Genomic DNA, 17,289 nt, shown 5'->3' on the forward strand with positions numbered 1-17,289 from the left:
CCGCCATCAACAGGACATGTTTCATATCTTCACATCCTGTTGTCCGCAGATTCGGCCAGCGCCTGTCGAGACAGTTTTGCAATCACCGAGCCAAAGATGAAGCTGCTAGATCTTGCTGGGTCTTGTCATTGACAAGACTGGCTCGGCAGCACCGGCAACTGGAGGCTAAGAAGGTATTTTGACCATGGTTCATACGCCGGCTTACGCGGTGCTCCACGATGGCACCTTCCAGTACGAAGCTCGCATGACGCAGCCACCATGACTTCCAGATGCAGATGTCAACGTCAACCACTGCCCAGATACCGGCTCCCGGTGACAAAAGTCGAGCCTGCGCCTCAGTAGTGAACTGGCGTACCATGTCGATCTGCTTATATTCGACTCGTTCGCTTCTCTAACCAACCTAGATATCTCATACTGTTCGTTGCTTGACTTTTTCGTTCACTGACACACAGATCTGCCGTCTCTCGTTCGCACACCCTACGCAGAGTACGAGTCAGAGCATACCATACGATCAACCTATCGACCTACAGACTCATCCTCACGATGAGGACGTCATCACTTGCCCTGGTCGCATCGGCAGCTACCCTCACATCTGCCATCAACCTAGCTCCTCGATCAGAAAACCCTCGAGTCGTTGGCCTCGATATCAGCAAAAGGAATGTCCCAGACCCAGTAGCACACGATCGTCGGAGATTCTCCAAGCGCCAGAACACAGTGCAAGAGACGTTAGATAACGAGTTGACGCTGTACTATGCGGATATCGCACTTGGAACTCCAGCGCAACAGATCCAAGTATCGTTAGATACTGGCAGTTCGGATCTGTGGGTGAATTCAGCTAGCTCGTCGCTATGCAGTGGCCAGCAGAGTCAATGTGAAGGTGGTGTATACGACCAGTCCGCATCATCGTCAGCAAGAACTATAAATAGCGATTTCAACATCTCTTATGTCGATGGATCAGGAGCTGTCGGCGACTATGTCGGAGACACAATGCAGTTTGCAGGCGTCACCTTGGACGACTTCCAGTTTGGCGTCGGAGACGAATCTGCCTCTACCATGGGCGTTTTGGGTATTGGCTACACCGTGATCGAGGTTCAAGTCAACAGAGCTGGCGGTCCAGCCTACCCAAATCTGCCACAAGCCCTGGTTGACGGTGGCCACATCAACAACAATGCTTACTCGTTATGGCTAAACGACTTGGATGCTTCGACAGGATCCATCCTCTTCGGTGGTGTCAATACCGAGAAATTCGAAGGCGACCTCGTCACAGTCCCAGTCCTTGGCGACCAGGGCATCTACTTCGAGCTTGCAGTGGCTCTGTCAGGTCTGCAATTTGATGGCAAGGATATGGCTGGCTCCGATAACCTTCCCATCGCCGTTGTGCTGGACTCAGGCACATCCCTCATGTACCTGCCAGACTCCATCGTCGAAAACATTTACAACGAAGTCGACGTCGTCCTGAACGGTGGCACAGCATACGCTTACTGTGATGACGCTAACTCCGACAGAACTTTGGATTTCACATTCTCCGGCCAAACGATCAGTATCCCGATGAACGAGCTCTATATCTCTGTTGGCACAGACTCCAGAGGACAGCCAGTTACGTTTCAGGACGGCAGAGCTGCGTGTATATTTGGTATCGCACCTACCGGAGGTAGCACCCCGCTACTAGGCGACACCTTCTTGAGATCCGCCTATGTTGTCTACGACCTTCAGAACAACGAAATCTCCCTAGCACAGACGAGGTTTAACTCAACCACAGACAACGTCCAGGAAATTGTGAACGGTACTACACCAGTGCCAGGCGCAGTTGCAGCATCAACCACGATTACCAGTGTCATCAACGTCGCTACTGACGGCGCGAGGTTGGGTGGTGCATCTGCTACTGGCAGTGTGCCTGGTTCTCCAACTAATGCTGCGCCATGGAACAAACCGGCGGCTATGCTTGGTGGTGCTGCTGCTGGTGTGGCTGGCCTTGCAGCGTTTTTGTAAGATGATGTCTGAGATGTGATGATGACTTGATGACTCTTGGCATACATTTTGGCGTTCACGAATAGTAAATGAGAACAGCATTGGGTGGGATTGTGTATAGAATCAGCGCTGTATATCATTGTTAGACAGTAGAAACCATGACCTAATTGCACATTATTATCTCAATGTCTTAGCAGCTCCAGAACATTGGCGCAAAAACCTGACCGAATATGCTGCATCCACCAATCACTCTAACAACAGCAACAATCGTCAGCCGAGAGTAACAACATCCCGCGACCTGCTTTGACCGACCTACAGATCCCTCTCTCAACCACGTGCCAACGAACACGCACTGCACACAACTTATCTTCAATCACCCACCCACACCCCACCCACACAACCACTCCATGCATGAACATCAAGGCAACCCCATCCTCTTCGTCGTCCTCTCATTCAACCCCCAGGCCTGTCCACTCCCATCATGAACCGTACACCTCCTCATATCCCGCTTATACCTCCCCATAAACGTCCCCTCCCCCGCCCGATGCATAACAGCCGTGTTATCCCATGCCACCAGGTCACCTGGGTCACGCCACTCAACGCTAAGTATGTACTTTGGCTGTGTTGCGTGGGCTAGGAGCTGTTCGATGAGTTCCGTGCTTTGGGGCTCAGGGACACGTTCGTATGGCTGTGTGGGCGTTGGTTTGAACGATTGTGATTGAGGGCTAGCGTACTCAAGATGGTGCAGGTGATTCGCGATGTACAGGTTTGTTCTACCGCTCGCTTCATGCGTCTGGATGATTCTGTGCCGGCCGAAGGGGAAGTCTTCTGGGTTGACGTCTTTTAAATGGGGGCTGTCGGGGGGTGCGGCCTTTTTGCGGCTGTGCATTAGGCTGTGGGCGCCGATGAAATCGTGTTTTGAGAGGATGGCTGCTAGGGGAGGGGGGAGGTCGTCGTAGGCGGTGCGGGTGTCGGCGAAGTCGGTGTTGCCGCCGTGGCCTGGGGGTGGGAGTTCGTGGGCGCGCAGGAGGGAGAAGCCGGCGCGGCGGGGGTTGAAGGAGGAGTCGACGTGGAAGATGGAGTTGCCCTGCGAGGTACCGTGTTAGTCTGGCTTGGGGGTGTGGTCTGGATGGGCAGAGCTGGTGAGTGGGTGGAGTGGTTGGGACGTACCAAGCCCATGTGGTGCCGTTTGCTGCCTATCTGGGTGAGAGAGCCGTCGTCTTCCTGATTTGATACGTCGAATAGCTCATCAAAGGCGAAGCGGTTTTTGCGGCCCATGGCAATGTACGGCTTTATGTCGTCTAGTTCGCCGAAGAGGGAGGAGAATGCGACGTGGCGGGCATCGTCTAGGCCTGCTTGGCGGAATACGAGGACGCCGTACTGAGGTTCACATCAGGCGAGTGGTCTCTTCTGCAGATAGTGTTGCTGACCTTTGTGATAGCATCTTTGACTTCTGCGAATACTTCTGGAGATACGGGCTTCGAGAAGTCGATGCCTGTGATCTCCGCTCCGAAGGTTGTAGTTAGTGGTGTGGCCTGAATGTGCTGGTACTGCGAGTCTGTTGCGTGAGGCATACTGTGATGCTAACTTTGCGGATGCCGTTGAATCCAGAAAGGAGGAGGTGGCAAGCTGGTTTGCTTGCTAGAAATCATGTCTCGAGCGTCTTCAGCCCGAGGCTCGATGGACTTATCTGGGGATGAAGCGAAGGTCTGCGGGGAGATGCGCACCATGCTTACACGATAGCGGCTTCTGAGGCACCAATGGGGAAGTTGTGCACGACGCCGGATGACAATAGGCAATTGACTGTACCAATCACTGACGATCGGCTATTGTGTGCTCAAACGCTGTAACGGGACTTCCTAATAGGTTCCGGAGTAGGCTATAAGATTAACACCTTAGCTACTTAGCCACTATTAGGGCAGTGTAGCCCAGAGTGAAGGACATTGGCGGTATCCGAGTATGAGGCGAGGAGACCATCGCAGGATTTGGAGAAGACCGAGATGTGGGGAAGCCTAATAAGCTGGAAGCAGGCGAGGAGGTACTGTAAGCCAGGACTTGGATGGACTGCATGTCAAGATGGTCGAAGCATGCAAGGGTAGCCTCAGACATCGGCGGCCATCGACATCTCGTACAACACTTCGTACGTTAGGCTGTTCTCGTAGGAACAAGGCTCAGGCTCGTCGAAAGGGAACTCATACATAGGCAATGTCCAGTTCTCAAGCTCATCGAAATGTGGTCTTCGTCCACGATGTCGGACTGTGGTCATTGTCAGTCTTCTGTCACCTTCCCAGACCTGCTCGAGATGGTAATTCTTCTTGGCCTCGTGTGTAGTCAATAGCGTCCGTGGCCCTGATGGCCTGACGACCCACTTCATGGGCTCACCCAGACTTCGAGAGAACACCTCATACCGAGTCCTGTAGTCCAAGTGAGAATTACTGATGATGAGCAGACGTATCTGTTTGCATTGTAGGAGGATGTGTCTGAAGATTCTTACAGCCTGCTCATCCGACACTGGCTGCGTAAAGCGGAGCGAACCGGCGAAAGTCTGCCAGTAAGACGGGAACAGGCGTAGAGTTCGCAGATGCTTGAAGTAGGAAAGCGTGCCAAGCATGCTATAGACCCCCATATCAACGTCGACACCCGCAATAGCTGTTGGATGCCAAAGGTTGGCCAAGGCTCCAGCATTGATTTCCAGACGTTCGATATCAGGTGTGTGCTCAGCAATCCAACGCAAGTCGAACGCTGTCAGCCGCTCATTCCTGTTGTGATACTCAATTCGCAGATGTTTCAGTGTCTTTGGTACAATATGCTCGATGGAAAGATATCTGCTAATGTACCTTATCTCTAAGCTTTGGAGGCGAGGCAGGCGGAGATACGGCAGTCCTTCGAAGTCGTGATTCCTCAAATAAGCCTGGAATATCCTGTCCAGAGTTGAGTTGAGGCGAAGACTTTCCAAATCTTGCAATTGACTAACCACACCAAGAGCTGCCGAGCAAAGGCCGGCACCAACGAGCGACAGCCGTCGCAACTTACCAAAACTCAACAGTACGCCAGGCAGAGCGTCAGGCACAGCGTCACTTTCGCTGCCGTCCATGAGGTGCAGTTCTTGTAACGAAGTGAAATTTGTCAAGGTTGGATTCCTGCTCAGAGAGACAACGGGCATTATCGTTACCATATGGTTCCGAGATATTGCCACAGTCCTTTCTGCATGGTTTTTGGCCAATGGATCAAGCACCTCAGGCCTAGGCTTCATGTATGGACTCGTCGCGCATGCAAATTGATGCTGCACAGGGCTTCGATAGAGGTGAGCCGCAGCTGTGTCTTCGAGGTTACAGTATCTGGTGCAGGAGCAGGATTCCACGATGAACTTAAGCGGACGCCTGGGAAATGCCTGTGGCAATAATGCAAGCAGAGGGCTGCTAAGGCAGCTGACACTATTTTGATGGTCAACACTGTTCTAAAAGGCATCTTTGGACCAGAGAGTATAACATACCTGAGGGTTCTCACATTGATCAGTGAGCGTAGGCCGCGTGCCACTACCTTCGTGACCAGCTCGTTGCACAGCTTCAGATCTTCGCCTCCCTGATCCACTGGGTTCGGGCTATCGTCCTGCTTTATGTGGCGTACATGGCGGGCGAAGGTATGCGGTGCAAGGTCGAGGTTCAGCAGAATATTGAAGGTGCGTCTATCGACAGATGACCATTTGATTCGAACATGCAACGTGTCAAACAGTATTGGCACAGCAGCTTTCCTCAGGCGAGAACATGTGGCAGAGACTGGAACCACATCACGAGTAAATCTGCCATTGTCAGTGTAGAGGAAATGTATTACTCCGTCGAGCAGTTCGTCCGGCAGGTCCAACAGGCATAGCTTGCTCGGCTCGATGTTCAAGATACGCAATTCTTTGAGAGCTAGCATATTTGTGGTGGTCTAGCACTGATCACCGGGTCGTACTCATCAGCACCGACCGAGTGAATTCACTCCAGCGTGTCCTTTCTCGGAAGGGCGTCTCACAGAGGACGACACAGGTCTTCCGGATGTCAGGCACGATCGGACACGAGGCTAACGCGCGTGTGGAAGACTCGAGAACGAAAATCGCCACTCATGTGCAGGCAGGTCAGATCCGGAAGCTCAAAGCAGAGCAAAGACACGAAGCTTTTGCCTCAGGCAAGAACGACGAAGACGATGCTTTTTGCGTTGTTGGCTACAGCAGACTGCCCTAGCAGTCGTGATTCGAAGAATGAGGCAAGGGTTTGTCCTTTGTCTACTTATTTATCCTTGCGTGTAGTGCAATCTCTGCTCAATTCAGCTATGACCGTTCCCGCCCGAGGCATAGCTCGTCGTGGCATGGCATGTCCACTATCACTAACAAACAGGGACCGCGTCCTTCGCGCGCCTTGTCTCATCTCTGGTTTGCTTGAGAAATGCCATCAAATTCGTGCCGCCAGTCCCTTTCAACTCTCCTCGAGTAGCTGAGGCACCGGATGATGCAGTTGCGATATTCTTATGCTCTGAGGTGAGCTCACAACTTACAGCTCTGGACGGCCTGACAATGTACCTTGCCACTATCTTGATGTGGATGTCACGGAAAGCGGTCATTGCATCGACGGCTGCATCGAAAGCTCTGTGAACATCGGAAGAGGCAGGACATGTTGTCGCGTATTGTTGGACGTTTGCGATCGTGCTGAAGTGCTCGAGAAAGCGACGATGTGACTCTGGCATATACTTTCTCATCTCATCAAGGTACGTCTGCGTCTTGCTGCTCTTGGAGCCAGGCCTGTCGCCAGTCGCTAGGTGTTTTACGCCCAAAGCAATATCGAGGAACTGGATCAGTGTGCTTTGCGCATTGCTGCCACCGCTGTACTGTCGCCACGACCCTCTCCCATCGCCTTCGGCGTAGAAGACGCCCCGTGGTAAGCCAGCCTTCTCCATACCACGACTTCCTGCGAGGAACGGTCTGATGCGGTGATAGAACACTGGAGGGTCGCACCGCTCATGCATGCGTTGTAATATTCTTCCAAGGTCAAGGAGGACTTCGCTGAAAGCCCTCAGGCATTCGACAACTTTCGAATTGTTTCCCTGGTCAATGGCCTGGACACATTCTAGCATGAGTTGGATAGCCGCTACACCTTTGGCTTCCACCGACACTGAAACGGCATAGAACCAAGCCTCATCCGTCGTGCCAGTGAAGGTGTGTCTCATAACGACATTCTCAGGCTTGGTGATGTCAGCTCCGTCTGCAACGAGACCGCAATTCCACAGATTGAGACCAGGATACGTGGCAGTTGGCGGAAGGCCCAGATGCACCGAGACTTCGAGCAAAGGTATTGAGATGTTTGGAGGTAGCACCTAACAAGCATTAGCTGACACGCAGACTAGACTGAACTAAGAGACGCACGTCATTGGGTTCTTTGCCGCTCCAGATATAAGCGTGGGTGAAGAATGTTAAGATGACATATGCCCTTCTCCATTCTGGTATCGATTGCAGTCGCGACGTAGTAAGGAGTGGTAGTTTCAAGACTTCATGACAGACCGAACCGCTTCTGATCAGGCTGGGCAGCTGCGAGATGATGCTCTCCCAAGGAGCATAGTAGGTGTCTGGTAGAATAGATAAAGGCTCGTCGACTGGCAGGAAGCCGTAGTGTGAGATCTCGAACTGTTGAAGGATTCGGTCGACTGAGTCTAACATGCTAGAAGGACCGATTGTATCTGCCGTCGAAGAAGCTGAGGTGACATGAACTTCGAGGGCATACCGAAGCAAATATGCGTTCCTGTGCTAGGTGGAGAGGCTAATCCGGGCATTTGCGCGAATTTATGAAAGCCCACAAGGTCAATACCACGCTCTTGGATCCCTTGCTCGTGCTTGCGTACTGGGTCAGCTGGTTTTTCTTGATTGCTTATCGTCATAGCTGACAACAGCTAGTATGGCCGGCAAGAGAAAGCTAGCGGAAACGGATAGTCAGTCAAGCGATCGCATTGAACTGGCTAGCAGCTCCTTCCTCGCGCTTCAAGTTCTCACTGCGAGACGGATGCGGTCCGGAGGTGGGTCCGGCAACGGAAAGAAAATGCTTTGCGGCCGGCTAGAGCCGGCTAACCTGGTCTGCCGTCATTGAAAGGACTCCTTTAACGCCATCAGGCCAGCATAAAATGATTCCCAAGTGGCACGTCGTTAGAGCTGGAGTACTTCAAGCGCACCAGATACAATCACTCACCACAGCATCCTGCCATAACAAGTATTGTCGCCATAGTCTCGCCGAGAACACCATGTCTCCATCCAGGATAGACCTACCAACTCCGATGAACGATTTCGAGTTCCCAGCTGATGCACACACGCTCGAATATGCTCGCTCACAGGATGCAAAGGACCGACTGCGGCACCTCAGATCTGAGTACATCATTCCTTCGAAAGCCAACCTGAAAGCAAGAAAGCTAGCCAAACCAGCCCTGTCAAACGATGAAGGCATCTATCTTTGCGGTAACTCGCTAGGCTTGCAACCGAAGGCCATGCAGACATACATCCAGGCACAACTGGACACATGGTCCTCAATAGGAGTACAAGGTCATTTCGCCGACATCGAAGATTCGCCATTGCCGCCATGGCAACATATGGCGGAGACCGCAGCAAAGTCCATGGCACGAGTAGTCGGAGCACTTCCGGAGGAAGTCGCTGCCATGAACACGTTGACCGTCAATCTGCATGTCCTCATGGCCAGCTTTTACCGACCTTCGGGAAGGAAAAGCAAAATTCTGCTGGAATGGAAGGCTTTTCCAAGCGATCATTATGCCATTGAATCGCAGATCAGACATCATGGGTACTCCCCAGAGGAGAACATGATTCTGCTTGAGCCTGATGACGACCACAGAATCTCGACCGAGAAAGTCCTGAAAGCCATTGACGACAATGCCGACGAAATTGCTCTAGTGCTCCTCCCAGGTGTGCAGTACTATACCGGCCAGCTGTTTGGCATTCCCACAATCACAGCTCATGCTCATTCGAAAGGGCTGATTATTGGTTGGGACTGCGCCCATGCGGCCGGCAACGTGCCCCTCAAGCTCCACGATTGGAATGTCGACTTTGCGGTGTGGTGTACATACAAGTACATGAATGCAGGTCCAGGGGCAATTGGTGGGGCTTTCGTACATGAGCGGCATGGAAAGGTGAAGTACGATGAAGATGACAAACCTGTTTTCATGCCCAGATTAAGTGGCTGGTATGGCGGGGATAAGAAAAGTCGCTTCCGAATGGACAATGTCTTCAGGCCGATTCCGGGGGCGGCGGGATGGCAGTGCTCGAACCCCTCTGCTATTGACCTGGCGGCTTTGATTGCAGCGATGTCGATATTTGACAAGACATCCATCGAAGAGCTGCGACAAAAATCTCTGCGTTTGACATGCTACCTCGAGCATCTGCTTGATCAAAAACTTTCGGGGTTCAATGAAGATGCTCCATTCAGGATCATCACACCGAGAGATACTAGGCAAAGAGGAACCCAATTGTGCATTTTGCTGAAAGAAGGGAAGCTGCAGCCAGTATCAGCTGCTCTGGAGGTTGAAGGTGTGATATGTGACAAGAGAGAGCCTGGAGTGATCAGAGTGGCGCCAGTGCCCATGTACAACACTTACGAGGAGGTATGCCGCTTTGTGCAAATCTTCTGTGCAGCACTTTGATAGAGCATACGCAGCGATGACTTCGATCGCATCACTCATACAATCATGCATTTTTCCTTCTCATGGATCGGTCCAGTTAAACCAATCATCAGCGTTCCCAACGAAGTCCTGACCTAAGGCAAAGAAGTTTTGTGCCAGAAAAGGAGTATCTGTATATGCATCTGGCATGTTAGCGTTGAGATACGCCGCATCGTTGTGGTTGCAGATCCCTGCTGTGGAGTTTCCGATGCCGTTCGACGTGGTAGGCGTTGTGGCGGTCGATTGCGGAGGTGGCAGAGAATGTACTCTTGTCGGCTCTGGCAGAAGTCGCGTACTCAACACGTCGTTCTCGGATGGTGATACGGGCCTCAAGGTCAGCGATGGCCCAAAGATCGACTTGCTGCCAGTATGGCTTGCAGCAAACAGTGTATTATCAAGGATTGTCCAGAATGTGGTCAAATTGACGTGTTTAGATAAGTTCGGTGAATTCTCATAAATGGACGACTCATATGCTCGAGACACCGTTCGCTCGAACTGTTGCAGATCAATAGCCTGCCTCAGTCAGCATAAGTGATGTCTTAGGAATGACGACTTACCATTTGGTTGACGTGAGACCAATGCCTGCCTAACTCTTGAACAAATTGAAGGCACGTCGAAAATTTAGTCTGCTTTTCAAGGCGGATCGCTTGATTTTTTGTATAACTTTGCTGCATAAATATTGTGGCGACTATGGCAACGCATTGTCCAAGGAAAGGGTCGCTGAATTGGAATTGCTTCTCCCTCGCGATCTCGAGGAGATGAATGATCCAGTCTGTGTGTGATGTGATCAGATCTGCGGTCTGCTGTAGGAACAGCTCCGGAACTTGGTTGACACGAAAGCGGCGCAAATGCATACTGAGTAGGAGCGGATGATTGAGCGTACAGACGATTGAGTGGTAAATGATTTGAAGATACAACCAAGGCGCCCAGTAGTGTCTGTTGGTAGAGAGTACAGATATCGGGTGATCCGCAAAGCCCGATGGCTTGAACCGATGTTTATGTGGCATTCGGGACTCAAGCTCCATTTGGCGGAACATGATGCTCGAGTAGATAGACTGACCAGACCAAGGAGGGTATTTGTCTTGCTTGCCTCGATGATGCACGTACCGTCTGACTGTGTACCACACTTCGCTCATCTGAGATGCATACGCAACCACTCCTAAATCGTTCTCCCCCTCCTGCGAATAGCTACCGTTTTGCCTGTTATCCAAGGCCAACATGTTCACCGCATCACTTGGAGGGTGCCTAAGAAGAGATACGTCAATCGAGGTCGTCATACAGCCGAAGCTACCAGACAGGTACTGAAGCATAATGATGCTCCAAAGGGTCCGCACATGTTCTTCGGTCTTCATATTACTGGCACCTTCCCGAGCAAAAAACTCGAGTCTCGCATTGCGTGATATCTCAATCGCGAAAGACAGAAACAGTCCGGCTTGTTGAGGGTTGCCATCATTGAAATTGGCTAATGCTAATAAGCACAAACATTGCAAGGTGGAGAGTTCGATACAGCCTTCAGTGATCCTTCTCATGACTAGAGCTCTGGCGCGCTCAAGATATTTCCTGGACGCTGTTTGGTCGCCGGTTTGTGGTTGTTCGTGGTCTTGAAATCGCAACGACAGCCCAGCAATGCACAGACGAACTTCAGGCTCTCGCGAACCTATCGTGTTCACAAAGTGGTTCGGCGAAAAAAGTGGTAGTGGTTGGCAATGGCAGAATCGCAAGTAGAGCTCCGCGGCCCTCTTTGTAATGCCGAAGTCTGGAAGGTCACTTGCACGGCCTGGAACTGTTACATCCGTAATGTGGAAGGCTTCTCGCTGAGGTGTTGTCTCTAAAGCTGCTAGTGACCGCACTTGATTCAGCACTTCTGTGAGTTTGTCGTCAAGATTCTGCACTCGATCCTCTAGAAATGAAGCGCCATCGCTGGGGCCCTCAACATCAGGCATGAACTGGTAGGAATCGGATAATTCTGAGCGGACAACATCATGGATGCCATCAAGCAGTGCTGGTGCGCGAGTGCTCCCAGCATATGCACAAGTCTGGCCCAACCGTGCGCAAAGAGAGCACACCGGTTTCTCACCTGGACATCGACCCTTTTTGCGCCTACATGGTTCGCAAGCCTCCCGAATGCGCTTTCTGACTTTCGCGGCCGGGCTTTCCATTGCTCAACAGATCCTAAGGTGCCGTGCCGATGAATCCTGTTACCGCGATAGAGCCGTCGCCATCGCGTCACAAAGAGCACTGTCGCCCTTTCATCAAGGCAAAACCGATCTGATACATGGCCCAGACACGCAAGGCTGATTGTCGCGTCTGATGTCGGCCTCGTTCTCGGTCCTTCAGAGTGCTTTGACAGAACAAAAACGATGAAAAACACGAGGACAGTTCTGAGTTTCTGATGTCAAAAACGCGCTACGGGCGCCAAGCAGGAAGATGGTTGCGCCTTTTTGCCGTAAAGTCTACCGTAGAACTACGCTTATCCGGCTTCCGAACATGTTCGGTATCCCAGCATTATTAACATCCCTAAGAGGACGGGTGTGGCCTCCTTGACTCGCTGACTGTGCTATGACAAAACGCCCTGCCATTCACCGGTTGAGTGGAGATCATCAGCTCTTCTCAATAAACAGTTTTGTTGCTGACAAAACGTCTGAAGCTGTCTCTAAACGTATAGGCAAGGAGCAAGCACGTGCAGGGGACGGCATGGAAGTCAATACTTTCTATTTAGCCTTACAAAATATCTCTAGGTTTTCAGAAACCTCAAGGGCAGCGAATGATATGGCTCGCAACGAAAAGACAACAGACCTTCGCCCCCGACACATTCTGGTGCTCTATCATCCCATTGCAAGCAAACCTCGAACCCGTGGCCATGAACGAGCTTGTTTTCGAGTGTACAGACCCAGTGGATGAGGTCCGTGACCATGTCGCTTTCCAGAATTGACGCAGGCGGCACAACTATACCCGGACTGCCACTGAGATCGCCGACGCCTGTGATGCATACGCAATGTCGAAGTTGAAAGTGCTAGCTCCAACCCCAGATGTCCCTCTGCCATAGCATTATGAGACATGTCGTGCGCCTTCTGCAGGGCGGTTCAACATGAATCAGACCTACATCATGATCAGGTCTGACCCCTCTGGCAGAAGCCGCTAATACTCGCACTTTGGTATCGCTGCCGAAAAGCTCCGGGATGGTTGGGCATCTCTGCGTAGGGTATTACACGCTGCACAAGTCTAGGCCTTGGCTCTGGAACGGTAACGGTGACAGGAAGCCCTCCAATATCAATGGGTGGCTCGAAACGGTCGGCTAAGTCCTATATCACGTCAATGAATGCTCGAGTCCGAAAGTATGAGCTTCATCTGCTTACCTTTATGATGATCAAGTGCCGAAAGATGCCCGACTGACGAGGACAGCTCATTGAATTGAGGAGGGCGGTACCCTTCTTGACAAAGTTCCTGAGCTCTGCATCGTCTTGGCCATCTCCCGTCAACGCTAAAATAAGGTTCAGTATGGCCAGGAACAAGGAGTGCATAGTCGACCACGACGCTGGACAGACTTGGTGGTAGCGCAGGAACTCCTCTGAAGTCGAAATCGCTTGCATGGCTAATTTCATCCCGGTGTTGCCAAAAGCCACTATGCGACGTGTAAGTGGTTCTGCTGCCTGCATGTGTGCATGATATGGCAAGAAACGATGAAAGAGAACTAGGCCAACCTGGAAGTAGCTCATCTGAAGTTCGAAGCGGAGCCTAAGAATGTGTCAATGACAGGCCAGGGGTGTAGCTGGACCGTACCTAGCAATTTGCGGAGTGACCTCTCCCTGAGGAAACACATTCACGAATCTGACCCACCACCACTCCAACTGCTTTTCGGCTTCGTACGTCCTTGTCACGGTCGCTTCTTGGCCGTGGGACAATGGACCGGCTGTTCCCGGATCGGTCGTCCCAGCTTCTGCACCAGAATGTCTGTTACCCGAGAGGATGCCGAAGAGCTCACTATGAAGCTCAAATGCTACCAACTCAAGGACTCTGCGCTCACTCCTTACCAACTGCCTCACATCAGGATCGGCTTGAACCACCCCCTGGACCGAGGTCATCTCCACAAGAACTGGCTTTAAGGCGAATGGCACACCAAGGAGACCGCAGATATAAGTACCCAGAAACAGAGCAGCTTGGAGCATCTCCCCAGGAGAAGGTTGAGCAGGCTCAGCAGGCTGCGTCGGCGTGGTGATAGGGGAGCTTAACAATGGCACACCTAAATCCGATATTGCTTTACTAGCTCTGGTCATGTAATCATGCGCGGCAGAGATCTTCGATGTTGCGATCAAAAACATGACCATACAGAGCAAGGCTTGCAAGCGAGCAGGCGAGTCTATGTCTTTTCCATCGATGGACACCCGGACAAGTACAAAGTGTCTGGTACTAATATGTCTCAGCTTCGAACAACAGATATAGAAAAGTCTATCTACCTTTCAGTCTTCGCATGGTTACAGCCGGTTTCGAGATGGACAGCGCCGCTACAGAGGTAGCCCAGTGCGACCACCATGTGTAGAAGCATGGCCTCATCTGACAGTTGTTCCGAGGGTGATTGTCCTGCGGAATTGTGCATGTTATCCAGTATGTTCACCAGCTGCGCCATTGACACGATGCTGCTGAGCGGATAGATGTGATCCACCGCAGCTCTTAGCAGTTGTCGTGTCCGATCATACGAGGGCAGGTCTTGCGACAACATCCCACCACCAAGGCGATGGGGTGCTGGTTTCACGAAAAGCTCTGGAGCGACATTGGGTGATGTGCCGGTTGATCTTTCTGGGTTTCGCAATGAAAGATTTCTCCACGTCTCCTGCACGAGGGTATTGATGCAACCGATGCCGGTGTCAAATATGTCCTGCTCGACATATATCAATGAGGTGGGTTGGTTGCTTGCTACACCCGGGGCAGAAAGAGCCGGGTTCGCCATAGGTTGTGAGGGGCTTTCGGTCTTTGGACGGCCATGAGAGGTGCTAGATTCGCCACGTTCGAGTTCAATATGACTGATTGCGACCGGCTGAAGATAGGGGACGTGACTTCGGAGTCGTTCTTGATGGTGTGCTGAGGAATATCGGTTCGGACAGCGGAGTTTTCATGTTCGAAGCCTATGGAAAATGTCGGCAGGATGCTACGGTGGTATTTAGGGGAAGCCTGAACTCACCGTGGCCCAGGTCGAAACTTGACCTGCGGGGCGTAGAGCCACTGCACACTCGTCGCCTCTTGCGGCAGGACTTCTAAGCGGCAGCCGCGTGGGGTCTGCTGTGGATCACATTTTGTCGCTGGTGTTCAAGCATGAACTCTTTTCGGTTACGGCAACTGCAGTTGGTCAGCTATGTGGTGCAAAGAGGCCTGCGCTAAAATCCAGTCACTTTCACAGCGGAGCCCATACAAATCTAAAGCACCAAGCTGTACACATTGTGTCAAGTCAACGAGCAGGTCCGGTCAGCTTTTTCTGCACTCGCTTTTGTAGAGGTATCTTTTGACAACCTTGTACTGGACCAAGGAGCGAAAGAGATAGGTACATGTGTGTATGAATGGCTTGTTTAGGTCTTCCGAAAGGTACGTGCCTGCACCTGAGAAGCAGGGAGATGCTTGTGAGTCTGTGAAGAAGTGGTCTTTCCACCACCGATTTCTTGCTTGGAGCCGCGGCTTCTGGTCTCTGGTGATCGGTTAGTTGTGGACATGTCATCCATCTGTGGCGCAACAAGGGGTAGTTACTCCTCTGAGTCCTAAAAGCAGGGCCGTCAACCGGTACACGAGAGTTCCACGAATCCGTGCATAAAAGCAGTCTGTCGAAGGCGGTTCCTACGTTGTTAAAACAATCTATTGCGTCCAAGTGCATGGGCAGTGGCGAGGAGTGATAAGACCTCTGGTGGCGATATTTGATCGATCGTTGGATAGCGAGGGCAAGGAGCGAATGGTTGGCTACAAAGTGGTACCTTTGGGAAGGTTGAGTCGGATGCCTTCAAGAGCGGTCGTACGTACCGTAATAGACCTGGTGGATTCATGAAAATTCGAGGTGATACGAGGAATAGGAAGGCAACTACCCGTTCCTTGATAAGTTCTTTGGACATGGCATGATTTACCATGTCTTTCCTGGTAATCGCCACGTGCCATCAGTGTAAGAAGCATACGCAGAGCTGAAGGAGGCAGTTCTTGCCACCCAGAGCGGATTTGAAGCTTATGCCTGTGTCACAGTACTGATATTTGTAAGGTATGAGCCGGCTCGCAGAAGTACCTGGTACGCCATTTCTCAGAATTTTATGAGCCAAGGAGTACGAGTACAGACGAGAGTATGATGTTCCGCCGATCATGCTTCACGCCACTGTGAACTCACGGTCGCGTTAACCAGCAATAACCTCGCAGAGAACTACGCGTGAGGTAACTTGGCCTTGCTTGGGTACTGTGCATACAAGTGCCTTGACCATTGGCCAATTTCGAAGCTAATATACTACACGATCGAGATGAAAGTCCACCAATTGACCAATCATAGCATGTGGCCAGTGCGGACTTCGCTTTTCCACCAGCCAAGCTTGCAAGTGGAAGCCGAGACACCAATAAGGACGCACTTAGGGTGTCCGCTAGCTGTCGGTTGACGTTCAACTGCTTCGAGGCCTTAGGGCCGAAACTATGTGCGTTCATTGCTCGGTGTTCCCTCAGTACTTAAGCTTTGGCGAGTAGAGTAATCATGCTTTCTCATAAGCGCAATTGAGATTTTCAGATCCGACCATAGCACCGGCATTCTGTTGCAGCCATGCATGACCGTTGCTCGACGTTATGCGGAATTCAGCGTTGTTTGGGACTTGGTTGTGGAGCGGTCTAGCCGACCCATTGAGGTACCCACGGTATCCAAGCAGCCACAGCACGATATGGGTCCGCTTGCTGCAAGCCGTGGATCCCCGGAGCATGTCATGCAGGTTTTGTTGCTGCGGTGAGCGCAATTGAGATCAGCGTGCAATCAGCATGTGAGCTGCGAACACGGCGGCAGGACTGGTATGGATCGCGTTGGGCATCACTAATAAGACAGATTCCGCTGCGTATTGCTGTTCGGACAGTGACCATCTGTGATACTGCGAGGATGTACACGAGTACGACACAACCTCAACTCGAACGGGAAGGTGACTACTGTACTTGTAGTGGCGACTACAGGGGATCAAACAGCCACGCCAAGTTCTGTTCTTACCCCGAATACGGGCTCTCAGCAGGTTGACATCCTGCTGGATTGATCGACAGGCACCTATTCCCTAGCAGATTCGTAGCACTGGTTGTTGCGCTCGGGTAGAACACCTTGATGCTCCACATAGATACTCATAGGGAGTAGAGTACTGTAGATTGTATTTCGTGCACTGCAGGACTGAATACCTGCACACAGCCACCGGGGTGAAATACTTTCGCTGAAGCCCATCCACCAGGACGAGGCTGCCAATAACAAAGAGCACCAGCCCATGGTCTCATTGGACAGATCATTAACTCGTGGAGACAGCGTTATGCAGGTGGTCAGATCTGTGGCGCACGAAGTACCACATGTACTGGTCGTACGGCCTGACACGCATGCATGAGAGCGTTGAAAAGCACAAGAGCAGCGTTTTGAATCGTATGTAGCTATCGGAGTCATGTAAT

General features: G+C 51.6%; 5 protein-coding genes across 5 annotated transcripts; 2 read left to right on the plus strand and 3 right to left on the minus strand.

The window, feature by feature from the left end:
* Nucleotides 1-543: 543 nt before the first annotated feature.
* Nucleotides 544-1,989, plus strand: PMZ80_006099 (uncharacterized protein; the record flags this gene model as incomplete). The annotated part of the gene is made up of 1 exon (XM_064874512.1): nt 544-1,989. One exon carries the CDS (start codon nt 544-546, stop codon nt 1,987-1,989), a length of 1,446 nt encoding a protein of 481 aa, XP_064730234.1.
* Nucleotides 1,990-2,386: 397 nt separating this feature from the next.
* PMZ80_006100 (uncharacterized protein) lies at nt 2,387-3,542 on the minus strand (the record flags this gene model as incomplete). Its single annotated transcript, XM_064874513.1, has 3 exons — nt 2,387-3,055; nt 3,139-3,348; nt 3,399-3,542. 3 exons carry the CDS (start codon nt 3,540-3,542, stop codon nt 2,387-2,389), a joined length of 1,023 nt encoding a protein of 340 aa, XP_064730235.1.
* A 527-nt stretch (nt 3,543-4,069) lies between these two features.
* Nucleotides 4,070-5,131, minus strand: PMZ80_006101 (uncharacterized protein; the record flags this gene model as incomplete). The annotated part of the gene is made up of 1 exon (XM_064874514.1): nt 4,070-5,131. One exon carries the CDS (start codon nt 5,129-5,131, stop codon nt 4,070-4,072), a length of 1,062 nt encoding a protein of 353 aa, XP_064730236.1.
* Nucleotides 5,132-6,333: 1,202 nt separating this feature from the next.
* Nucleotides 6,334-7,371, minus strand: PMZ80_006102 (uncharacterized protein; the record flags this gene model as incomplete). Its single annotated transcript, XM_064874515.1, is given in 3 exon segments — nt 6,334-7,317; nt 7,337-7,343; nt 7,367-7,371. The coding sequence occupies 3 exon segments, from the start codon at nt 7,369-7,371 to the stop codon at nt 6,334-6,336; spliced, it is 996 nt and encodes a 331-aa protein (XP_064730237.1).
* An 861-nt stretch (nt 7,372-8,232) lies between these two features.
* Nucleotides 8,233-9,636, plus strand: BNA5_1 (Kynureninase (L-kynurenine hydrolase); the record flags this gene model as incomplete). Its single annotated transcript, XM_064874516.1, has 1 exon — nt 8,233-9,636. The coding sequence occupies one exon, from the start codon at nt 8,233-8,235 to the stop codon at nt 9,634-9,636; it is 1,404 nt and encodes a 467-aa protein (XP_064730238.1).
* Between the last annotated feature and the right edge of the window lie 7,653 nt (nt 9,637-17,289).

The sequence above is a fragment of the Knufia obscura genome (genome assembly GCF_036327395.1).
Source record: "Knufia obscura strain CCFEE 5817 isolate CBS 148926 chromosome Unknown scaffold_6, whole genome shotgun sequence".
Classification (NCBI taxonomy): Eukaryota; Fungi; Ascomycota; class Eurotiomycetes; order Chaetothyriales; family Trichomeriaceae; genus Knufia; species Knufia obscura.